The sequence below is a fragment of the Gekko japonicus genome, unplaced genomic scaffold (genome assembly GCF_001447785.1).
Source record: "Gekko japonicus isolate JY-2015 unplaced genomic scaffold, Gekko_japonicus_V1.1 scaffold4782, whole genome shotgun sequence".
Classification (NCBI taxonomy): Eukaryota; Metazoa; Chordata; class Lepidosauria; order Squamata; family Gekkonidae; genus Gekko; species Gekko japonicus.
In genome coordinates this window covers 61,909-73,794 of record NW_015171034.1, presented here as the reverse complement: position 1 = coordinate 73,794, position 11,886 = coordinate 61,909, and the positions used below count along the sequence as shown (strand labels likewise).

At 50.6% G+C, this 11,886-nt stretch overlaps 1 protein-coding gene across 1 annotated transcript in view; it reads left to right on the top strand.

Moving 5' to 3' along the window:
* Nucleotides 1–1,469: 1,469 nt before the first annotated feature.
* Nucleotides 1,470–11,886, top strand: part of MEGF8 (multiple EGF-like-domains 8) — a gene marked incomplete at its 5' end in the record, with an annotated part of 69,628 nt that continues 59,211 nt past the window's right edge. The window contains 5 exon segments of the mRNA XM_015419040.1: nucleotides 1,470–1,495; nucleotides 1,497–1,605; nucleotides 3,236–3,383; nucleotides 4,834–4,997; nucleotides 10,442–10,642. Of these exon segments, the coding sequence (XP_015274526.1) occupies nucleotides 1,470–1,495; nucleotides 1,497–1,605; nucleotides 3,236–3,383; nucleotides 4,834–4,997; nucleotides 10,442–10,642 (648 nt within the window).

The window sequence follows — 11,886 nt, the reverse complement described above, 5'->3', positions numbered from 1 at the left end:
TTAACCACTACACCAAACTGTCTCAGGTGGCTGGCCGTGTTGGTCTGAAGCAGCCGAACAAAGTTTGAGTCCAGTGGCACCTTTAAGACCAACAGAGTTTTATTCAAAGTGGAAGCTTTCGTGTGCAAAGCACACTTCTTCAGACAAATTGGAATAAAATAGGGCTACTTACAGGAAAGGGGGGGGGCAGCCATTAGGGAGGGGCCACAGAGCTGAGATGCATATGCAGAGCTGAAATTGGATCAGGTGGCCAGTAAGATCAGTGGATGACAGCAAATTAGCACATAAATGCAAGAGTTAACAAAGGGATGTGCGAATGAAGCTAGAGTCCGGCGGCACCCCCAAGACAAACCAAACTCAACCCTGTGTACATGCGAGAACAGAGACTCAGCGTGTTCACGCTTCTTCACACACATACGTACATTGGAACAGAATTCCTTGAAAAAGTAACCAGTGCTGTTCCACAATAGGGATATGTGGCTTAGTGAGCATTTATGTGATTACATCATGTAAAATTTGGATGGCGAGTGAAATGTTTAAAACGCTCTAGATTTGACTACTTACTAAACCGGGATAGTTCTTAATAAACTAAGATTCATTTCAAAGGCTTGACAAAGAAATGGAGAATCCTGACGGGAGAGGTGGGTGGGATTTACATATTTATCTTTCCCCCACCATTCTTACAGGCCGTATTTGTGTCACTAATCATGACAGATCGCGTGAGCATAAACACAGACTTGCAGGAAGACATAAGAAAGGTTTGGCGGCCTTTAAAAGGATGCTGACTAGCGCTAGGGGGCGCCAGAGAGGGGTCCGGATGAGTGTCCTGGGGAGTGGTCATGTGCCACCTTGATGCCACCACTGAAAAGGCCCTGCCATGCATTGTGGCCTGCCTGGCAAAGCATGGGCCGTGCTAGCTGATCTCTAGATCTGGGGGTCATCTTATCTCATGGGAAACGACGAGCGGAACTTGGAGCACATCTGGCGCATCTGTCCCGTGTGCTTTGTGCAAGGCAAGCAACAGGGCGGCTTTCCAGATCCCACATCACCAGGGCTATTTTTGGGCAGGAACGCACAGGAATGGAGTTCCGGCTGGCTCCCAAGTTAGCCACACCCAGCAGGAACTCATTAGCATAATAGGCCACACCCAAAAGCAGAAACTCATTAGGATTGGCTCCATTAGGGGTGTGTGGCCTAACATGCAAAGGAGTTCCTGCTACAAAAATGGCCCTGGGTTTTGACAACAAATAAGGTAAACAGAATAAAAAGCAAAAGGTGGGTGTGGCTGGATAACCACACTTCTGGTAACGTGGGGGTGCGGCCTAATGTGCTAATGAGCTGTGCAGTCAGGGGTGTGGCCTAATATACTAATGAGTTTCTGCTGTTGGGTGTGGCCTATTATGCTAACGAGTTCCTGCTGGGCTTTTTCTACAAAAAGAGCCCTGCACATCACCAAGCCTTCCCTCCCCCCCTTTCTTTCTCTTCTCCCGTCTCCAGTACCATCTGGATTACTGCTCCATGTACCGGGAGAAAAGCACGTGTGCCAAGGATCCCGAATGTGCCTGGTGCATGAACGTCTGTCAGAGCACCCAGCCCCACAGCATCGTGAGTGATCCCATGGGGGGCAGGGTGGGTGGGATGGGTGTGTCTTTCCACGGATGAGTGGCAGGCGGTTGGCTCCTCTTGTCCTAGGAGGGTCAAGGGCTTCTCAAACCAAAGGGCTACTCAAACTGGGACTCGACCAAGTCCCCTAACTTGAGAAATGGCTTGTTTGAACCTCCTTGAAGGGTAGGAATATTAGGACAGCCCTGGTGGATCAGACCGGTGAGGGTCCATCCAGCATCTTGTCTCACACCATGGCCAGTCAGTTCCCCTGGAGGGCCAACCACAGGGCACAGAGGCTGAGGCATTCATAAATACGTCAGAAGAGCCCTGCTGGATCAGACCAGTGGTCCCTCTAGTCCAGCATCCTGTCTCACACAGTAGCCAACCAGTTCCTCTGGAGGGCCAACCACAGGGCATGGAGGCTGAGGCCTTCCTCTGATAAGAATGTAAGAGCCTTGCTGGATCAGACCAGGGGTCCATCTAGTCCAGCATCCTGTCTCACACAGTGGCCAACCAGTTCCTCTGGAGGGCCAACCACAGGGCACAGAGGCTGAGGCCTTCCCTGATGCTGCCTCCTGGCTCTGGGATTCAGAAGATCAGTGCCTCTGAATGTGGAGGTTCCCCTCAGCCACCATGCCTAGTAGCCATTGATAGGCAGTTCTAGAGAGACAAAGATGGATATGGTTCGGTTCGCAACGAACAGCATAAGCAGAGCTTGTTTATATGCAAATATGCATAACATGCAGATTGCAGAATTCACCTTTATGCAGAAGGGTCTTGAAAACGTTGGCTGGGCTCTTTAACTCTTGCAGATCTTGCCGATCAGTGCCCCCGTTGCCTTCCTCCGAGATCTCAGGGTGACCAACGTTTAATTCTCTTCCCTCCGTTTCCAATGTTATCCTCACAAAAGGTCTGTTGAGATAGTTTAAGCTGTGAGATAGTGATGGGTCCAGAACCGCTACGTGAGTTTGAGTGGGGATTCGAATGCAGGACTCCTGAGACTTTGAAGCTGTAACCACTGCACACCAGTGTCTTTGGGGAGGAGTTTCCTTCTTTCCTCCTCGGTTCTTACCTTCTAGCGATTCCCTCCCAGTGATTTCTTTATTTCCTGGCTCTGAGTATTCAGAGGATGTGCAAGCTGAGAATCGGAAGATTCTCGGGTAGGGTTCCCCTGAGGCAGAGCAAGGAGTTTTGTGTTCTGGTTCTTCTTCTTCTTTTTTTAAATTATATTTATTGGTTTTCACATATGTACAACCATTTGTTCATATAGATACATACATTTTAGAGCCTTTAATTATTTTCTAACCAATTATACGTTCCCGACCATCTTTTTGTAAAAACTTCTTCATTTCCCCCCTGTAACATTAAGCTTAGTTTATCCATTTCAGCTACTCTCAACAATCTATTACTTTGTCTTTTTTAGGTATATTATCCTGCTTCCAATATTTTGCCCATAATATTCTTGCAGTTGTATTTATATATAGTATCAAATATTTTTCATTATAACTAAGGTCTTCTGGAATCATATTTAATAAGTATATTTCAGGCACTAAATCAAGTTTCACCTTTACCATTCTGTATACTCTTCCAATATTTCTGTACTCTCGATGGGCGTCTTCTCCTTCCCCAGTGCCCCAACACCGGCTGCCTTGGGTTGGCCCGCCTCTTGGTCGACTGCCAGTCCTGCCTGGCCTTCGGCAGCACCAACGCTTCTCTGCCCCGGGCCCCAGGCCCCTTCGGCTGGTGTGTGCAGAACGAGACCTGCATGCCTCTCTCGGGTAAGTGAGCCAAACCAGACGGTTCTTCCCCAGCGCCACAAGCCCGCACGGTGTTTGCAGTGGTGTCACCGCCTCGCTCTGCCACTTCTTTCTTCATGCTGGACCCTCTAAGCCTGTGGCGAGCGGAGAGGCAGCTTTCAGCCAGGGTGGCCATCCTGAAATCCACTCCTGGGATCGGGAGGGGGGTGGTCTTCAGCCCAGGGTCCCAGGCTTGGGGTGGTGGTTTTTTTTCCAGGTAGAGGCACCGATTTTTCAGCATAGCTTTTGGTGCCTCTCCTAAAAAAACCACCCAAGTTTCAAAAAGATTGGACCAGGGGGTCCAAATCTGTGAGCCTCAAAAGAAGGTGCCCCCATCTTTTGTTATTTCCAATGGAGGGAAGGCATTTAAAAGGAACATGGACCATTTAAACGTGACAGCCAGAACTCTCTTTGGAGTTCAGTTGTGCTTCTTCCCTCCCCTGTTCTGGAGGGTCCTGGAAAGTCCCCCGCTGGCTTGTCAGCCTCACCTGGTAACCTTACGTGGTACCAATGCGTGTGGCTTAGGTGGAAAATGAGTTGAGAGCAACCCGTGTTAGAAGCACAAGCTCCTACCATGGAATCACAGGAACCTTCTGGAAGTGAAATCACAGGATGTGACATCACAAAAGTGATGTCATATCCTTGCTCCTGGCTCCACCCCCCCAAAGTCCCCAGATATTTCTTGAGTCAGATCTGGGAACCCTATGCCCACCAAGCCTTTCAGAAAGTGGGAGGGGCCATTGTAAGGCCAGGCTTGTTATTGGCTGCCCGTATGCAAATGAAAGAGCCTTCAGGGGCACTGGTAAGCACGTGTACTTTCCTTAGGCAATGTGTGGGTTTCCCTTTCCCCTTCAGGCTTTCCTTCTTTTCATTCCCCATTTTGTCCTCCTCCAGCTTCTCCCCCCCCCTTCTCTGATACTTTTGCAAAGAGAGGAGGGAAGTTCTGCATCTGAATCTGTCTCCTGTGGCAGCCATTTTGGGTTTGGCTCCGCCTTCCATGGCAGCCATTTTGGGCTTGGCTCCGCCTCCCGTGGCAGCCATTTTGGGCTTGGCTCCGCCTCCCATGGCAGCCATTTTTGGGATGGCGCTTACCACCCCCTCTCGAAATTCCAAAGGTGCGCACAGGCTCAAAAACATTGGGGACCCCGGCACGAGGCAAAGTCCTGGCCTCTGGCCGGGACGTTTCCCACAACAAGCCTTCGATAGCAGCCAGCCCATGTCTGGGCGGGGGTCTCACGTGGATTCAGCCCGTAGGCCTCCTGCCGCTGACCCACTGTTTTCTGAGGAGAAAAGGGGGGTCACCTCCAGGGAGACCCTGGAAAGTGGTTTTTACTCTTAGAGCATCCCGGGGGATGTGAGATACCCTCTCGCCCGAATGGGCCCAGTGTATCTGAAGTGAGCCCTCCCCTGTTTCCTCTTCTTCCTTCTCCAGAGCGGGGCAGGTGCCAGGTGGAGAAGATCTCGGGCACTTTCGGGTGGTGGGGGCCTCACCCCTACTTCGTCACATCCTTGGCCCAGTGCCAGCGCGAGAGCTTCCTGCCCGGCCTTCACCTCATCACCTACCAGCAGCCGCGCAACGACTCCCAGCCCGATAAGGTAAGGGGTAGAATGGCCACAGTCTTGGCGCGGATTGATTCGGCAGTTCGCGTGTGCCTGCGATTGGGGGTAGCCAGCCTGGTGGGGAAGCCTTTCCTCCCAAGGCCCTCTGAGGGGACTCCTTCGCAGAAGCCTGGGACGTTCCAGATGCACGGTCTGGACAGCGCCACAGGAAGCCTGCGTCCGACCGACGGGTAAAATGCCCGAGAATCAGGTTTGTGTGTATGCCAAGGCTTCCCTCTAAGCTGTGGATGTCTCCTGAGCAAAAATTCTGCTCTGTGAGCGACCGGCATTAAAGTTGTGAGTGAGCGGTTTGGCTGCCGCATAAATCAGTCTGCTCTGGACTCGGAGCCCTCCTTCCTGAGCGAAGACAAAAATGGGTGAGCCAGAGGCTAAAAAAACTGTGAGCTAGCTCACACTAACTTATCTTAGAGGGAACACTGCTCTGGAGCCCTCCTTCCTGAGCGAAGACAAAAATGGGTGAGCCAGAGGCTAAAAAACTGTGAGCTAGCTCACACTAACTCAGCTTAGAGGGAGCACTGGTGTATGCCAGGGGTCCCCAACTTGACGCCCATGGGCACCGTGCTGCCTGCTGATACCTTTCCTGCTGGTGTGATCATTGGGCCTGGCGACCCTGGAAGCCAGACTGTGGGGTGGGGGAGGGCTTCCGCATCACTTATCTCCGTTCCCTGTTAAAATCAGAACGATTTATTGGGCTGTTAAAGAGAACCTATTTGCACAAATTAAGGAGGGGATGGTATTCCTCTGCCAAGAATCTGTGCTGATCTGTCCCCCCCCCCCCAAGGGCACGCAGCCCCGGTGAGGATAAAGGCAGAGTAGTCTGTGAGCTACTTGGAATGTAGAGCTTTGTTAGTCATTGGAACGGCAGGCCCCGCCCCATTCCCTTTTGCTGCATGGTTTGTTACCTGCCAAGCGGAACACGGCCTTCCAGTCATGTGTAGCTCTGTCAGGGGCTTAAAAGTTCCTCTTTTTGTGTGTATGTGCTCTTGGCCAACCAGAGCAGCAAAAAACAAAGTTTACCGAAGCACTCAGCTTCTCAGGTTTGCACCCCATGAAGTCCGGCATTAGTTAGAATGAGTGGATTGGCTGTCTTGCAGCGTAACTTTTTGTAAAAAAAAAATTAATTCATTCATACCCAACTTTTCTCCCCCGTGAGGACCCAAAGCAGTTTAGATCGTTCTCCTGTCCTCCTTTTTTTCCTCACAACAACCCTCTGAGGTGGGTTAGGCTGAGAGTCTGTGAGTAGCCCATGGTCACCCGGCAAGCTTCTGCGGCACAGTGGGGAATTCGAACTGGAGCCCCCAGATCCTAGTCTGGCACTCTGACCACTGCACCATGCTGGCCACCCCCACCCCCTGCCGGAAATAAACGCAACTTAGGAGGGAGGAAGCAGGAAGTAAACACAACATGCTTATGTCACCTGGAAGAGTGAATCAGGGGGAGGGGGACAGTCTGGTTTTTGGGCAAAACTCTATAGTTTGAAGCCAATTTTACCATAGAGTTTTTCCCAAAAACCAGTGTGTTGCTCCCGACAGTACCGATGTGCCTGCGTCACTTCCGGGTGATGTAGGCACATGGTGTTTATTTCTGAGTATGACACTTCCTGTTCCTGGAATCCTCCTGCCATCCCCCCGTCCACGGGTCTAACAGACCCGGCAACCCTAGTCTGGCCTCTAACCATTACACCACTTTGGCGTGCCAGGACATGTGCCCAAGTGAGTGCACTGCAGCTTGGCGGCGATTAGACCTGCAAATTTCTTAGTCTCTGTGTGTTCCAGGACATGTGTCAAACAGGATTTGAATGGCTGAGCTGGGTTTTTTGGGGATGTGTTACTTCTTCATTTGTGTGCCTGTACTGTGTTGTTGTTTTGCCCTTTTTCTGCATAACTGCTCCTTCTAGCGGTCGCTTCGATTAGTTAGAATGAGTGGATTGGCTGTCTTGCAGCGTAACTTTTTGTAAAAAAAATATATAATTCATTCATACCCAACTTTTCTCCCCCGTGAGGACCCAAAGCAGTTTAGATCGTTCTCCTGTCCTCCATTTTTTCCTCACAACAACCCTCTGAGGTGGGTTAGGCTGAGAGTCTGTGAGTAGCCCATGGTCACCCGGCAAGCTTCTGCGGCACAGTGGGGAATTCGAACCGGAGTCCCCAGATCCTAGTCTGGCACTCTGACCACTGCACCGTGCTGGCTCCCAATGAATAAATAGAAAGGAACCCGAATTTGTGCACAGAAAAGAGTGTTATCAGTGCTATCAGGAAGTGGGGGGTGGGAAGGGACGCCACCCCCCACCCCCGCCGGAAATAGGAAGGAAATAGGGAGGAAGCAGGAAGTAAACCCAACATGCTTACGTCACCTGGAAGAGATGTAGGCATGTCAGTGAATCAGGGGGAGGGGGACAGTCTGGTTTTTGGGCAAAACTCTATAGTTTGAAGCCAATTTTACCATAGAGTTTTGCCCAAAAAGGAGCTGCGGTGGATCAAGTGGTCAGGACGCTGAACTGCAGGCTGTGGAAGGTTGGTAGTTCAGCAGTTCGAGACCCGAGTGTGCCGCATGACGGAGTGAGCTCCCGTCTCTAGTTCCAGCTCCTGCCAACCTAGCAGTTCGAAAGCAAGAAATTGCAAGTAGATAAATAGGGACCACTTCGGTGGGAAGGTAACAGTGTTCCGTGCGCCTTGGTGTTTAGTCATGCCGGCCACATGACCACGGAAACGTCTTCGGACAGCGCTGGCTCTTCAGCTTTGAAACGGAGATGAGCACCGCAACCCTAGAGTCGGACTCAACTGGCTTTCGAGCAAGGGAAACCTTTACCTTTACCTATAGTTTGAAGCCAATTTTACCATAGAGTTTTGCCCAGAACCCAGTGTGTTGCTCCCGACATTATCGATGTGCCTGCGTCGCTTCCGGGTGATATAGGCACATGGTGTTTATTTCTGAGTATGTCACTTCCTGTTCCCGGAATCCTCCCGTCATCCCCCCGTCCACGGGTCTAACAGACCCGGCAACCCTATCTCCCAGATCCTAGTCTGGCCTCTAACCGTTACACCACTTTGGCGTGCCAGGACATGTGCCCAAGTGAGTGCACTGCCGCTTGGCGGCGATTAGACCTGCAAATTTCTTAGTCTGTGTGTTCCAGGACATGTGTCAAATAGGATTTGAATGGCTGAGCTGGGGCTTTTGGGGGATGTGTTATTTCTTCATTCGTGTGCCTGTACTGTGTTGTTGTTTTGTCCTTTCCTAACTGCTCCTTCTAGCGGTCGCTTCGATGTTTCATCACCGTATCTTTGCTTTAAACGTGTTTGTAAATAAGCCGGAGATACTTGATGAAATATCGACGCGACCACTAGAGGGAGCAAACTACGTGCGATCAGGCTCTTTTTGAAGCAGGGACTCCTTTGCATATTATGCGACACACCCCTCATGTAGCCAATCCTCCAAGAGCTTACAGTAGCTCCTGTAAGAAGAGCTCTGTAAGCTCTTGGTGGAGGATTGGCTACATTAGGGGTGTGTGGCCTAATATGCAAAGGAGTTCCTGCTACAAAAAGGACGGTGCGAAAAAGGAGAAAATACCCCCAAACCAATATGGGTGCAACAGCAACAAAGATAAGATGTGTGGAGAAAAACCCTGGGCGGGATTCAGCCATTGAGCCACCACCTGCTCTAGCTGAAGGGAGGACTGTGGAATATCGTGTACAGTTCTGGTCACTGTTGTCTCCAAAAGGTTTCCCATCACCTCCTGCCTGGTCCTTTTTTACTGGAGATGCCGGGGATCGAACCTGGGACCTTCTGCATGCCAAGCAGAGGCTCTGCCACTGAGCTACAGCCCCCCTTCATGGCTCTCCAGGGTCTCTGGTGGAGGTCTTTCCCATCACGTACTGCTTGACCCTTTTTAACTGGAGATGCCGGGGATCGAACCTGGGACCTTCTGCATGCCAAGCAGAGGCTCTGCCACTGAGCTACAGCCCCCCTTCATGGCTCTCCAGGGTCTCTGGTGGAGGTCTTTCCCATCACGTACTGCTTGACCCTTTTTAACTGGAGATGCCGGGGATCGAACCTGGGACCTTCTGCATGCCAAGCAGAGGCTCTGCCACTGAGCTACAGCCCCCCTTCATGGCTCTCCAGGGTCTCAGGCGGAGGTCTTTCCCATCACCTCCTGCCTGGTCCTTTTAACTGGAAATGCCGGGGATCAAACCAGGGACCTTTTGTCTGCAGAGCAGAGACTCTTCCATTGAGCCACAGACCCTCCCCTCCTGCAGATTGAGCAGGGGTTTTTGCCCCTGCGGGAGGCTGTGACATAGTGAAGATTGGAAACATACAGAGGGAAAAGGGAGCAGTGGCCCTGTTTGGGATTGGGGGGGGGATTCTCAGAGGGTCCCTCATCTGTTCAAAGGCTTTTTAGGGAGATTTCAACATCTCAAGGGTTGCGCCGTAGCCAAGGAACTAGTGGGGTGGATCCTACCCCTCTCCTTCTGCTCCGCCGAGCAAAAGTTATTTATTTATTTGTGTCTTTTGGGTCAAGTTTGAAGCTTTCCTCCAATCTAAGGTGCTTTCCTCCGAATTAAGCAGCTCTTTTCATCAAAGGAAGAGAGACTGAAGTCGGACCAAAGCTCCTTAGGCTACAGGAAGGCTACTTGAGGGAGTTGGATCCTTGACATGTACGAAAGGCCCCACGGTTATGGAACAGCCTCCCCAGGGAGGTGTGCCAGGCCTCCTCCCTTTCGATCTTTAGGAGGCAGCTGAAGACGGTTTTATTTAGGACTGCATTTAGTTAAAGCCGTCCTCAAATGCAATTTTAAATTTTGGCTTTATACATTTTTATGTACCCTGTTTCGTGTATTTCGTTCATTTCGTAAGCCACCTTGAGCTCCATGAGGAAGGAAAGGGGGCTAATAAATATTTTAAATAATAAATACATTTTTAAAAAGTCAGTAGTCCCTTAAAACGTTGACGAGAATGCCTGCCCCACAGACAGGGACTTGTGTTCTAAGCAAGGGGAAACAAACCCATTACATTTTTATAAAGTTTGGCTGCCTGGTTGCCTGCCAGAGATTCTCGCTTCGCCATAGGCGACCAGACAAAAAGCCATTCAGCAAACCGTTTGCTTACATGTGTTCTAAGCAAGGGGAAACCAATCCATGACATTTTTATAAAGTTTGCCTGCCTGGTCACCTGCAAGAGATTCTCGCTTCGCCATAGGCGACCAGACAAAAAGCCATTCAGCAAACCGTTTGCTTACATGTGTTCTAAGCAAGGGGAAACCAATCCATGACATTTTTATAAAGTTTGCCTGCCTGGTCACCTGCAAGAGATTCTCGCTTCGCCATAGGCAACCAGACAAAAAGCCATTCGCCAAACCGTCCGTTTGCCTACTTTGCGTAATGCCACCAAAAAGCCTGCCTCTCCCGTCTTCTCTTCCGCTCCAGGAGGAGGTGGGCCGCTGGGCCGTACAACAAGACAACAACAAGCGGTTGCTCCAGCGCCCCGGGGCTGAGCGCCTCTTCCCCAGCCCCGAGAGGGGCAATAAATATGCCGTGCTGGTCGAAGGCCACCTTAATAGTTCCGGCAATGGGCAGACGAGCGAGCTGACTCTCACCTGGGACCGTACAGGAGTGCCAGGAGGCAGCGTGAGTATCTTTGCGTTCCCATGTTGGCCGCTGGGACTCGGCCGATCTTGAACGACTCCCACGGTGGAGCCCAATTTCTCGGCCGCCTCCTGTCAGGCACTGGTTGCTATAACTGGTACAACTGTGGGTTAGTAAGGAGGGGGCACTGCTCTATTTGTGAAGTCTCAGGCGGAGGTCTTTCCCATCATGTACTGCTTGACCCTTTTTAACTGGAGATGCCAAAGATCGAACCAGGGACCTTCTGTCTGCAGAGCAGAGACTCTTCCATTGAGCCACAGCCCCTCCCCTCATGCAGATTGAGCAGGGGTTCTTGCCCCTGCAGGAGGCTGTGACATGGCGAAGATCGGAAACATACAGAGGAAAAAAGAAGCAGTGGCCCTGTTTGGGATTCGGGGGGGAGGGATTCTCAGAGAGTCCCTCATCTGTTCAAAGGCTTTTTAGGGAGATTTCAACATCTCAAGGGTCGCGCCGTGGCCAAGGAACTACTGGGGTGGATCCTACCCCTCTCCTTCTGCTCCGCCGAACAAAAGTTATTTATTTATTTGTGTCTTTTGGGTCAAGTTTGAAGCTTTCCTCCAATCTAAGGTGCTTTCCTCCAAATTAAGCAGCTCTTTTCATCAAAGGAAGAGAGACTGAGACCAAAGCTCCTTAGACTACAGGAAGGCTACTTGGGCGAGGGTTGGATCCTTGACATGTACGAAAGGCCCCACGGTTATGGAACAGCCTCCCTAGGGAGGTGCGCCAGGCCTCCTCCCTTTCGATCTTTAGGAGGCAGCTGAAGACGGTTTTATTTAGGACTGCATTTAGTTAAAGCCGTCTGGTCTTTTAAGATGCTGCCGGGTTTGAATTTTGCTCTGTCCAGAGAGGGAGCCTGGCACAGCCCAGAGGGAGAGAGCTGGTTCTTCTGCCCTCTCCGAGAGCAATGGCTTTTTATTTAGAGAGCAGTGTCAGGAAAGGGGAATCTCCAGATTATGGAAAGCAAGCAAACACGCTATAAATAACGCAGACTACAATTGCTCAAAAGTCATGCAAAACGGAGGTAGTTTATATAAGAATATCAGTAAAATAAATTTACATCATACAATGTACAGGTCCATGAGTAGTGCAGGTCCATAAATGGTACATAGATAAGAGTAGTGCAAGTCCATAAATGGTACATAGACAGGACAAAGACTCTGGATTTAGATCTTCGTTTCGATAGCTCTTCTTCAAGAAGTTCATACTACTACAATTGCATGACGTTT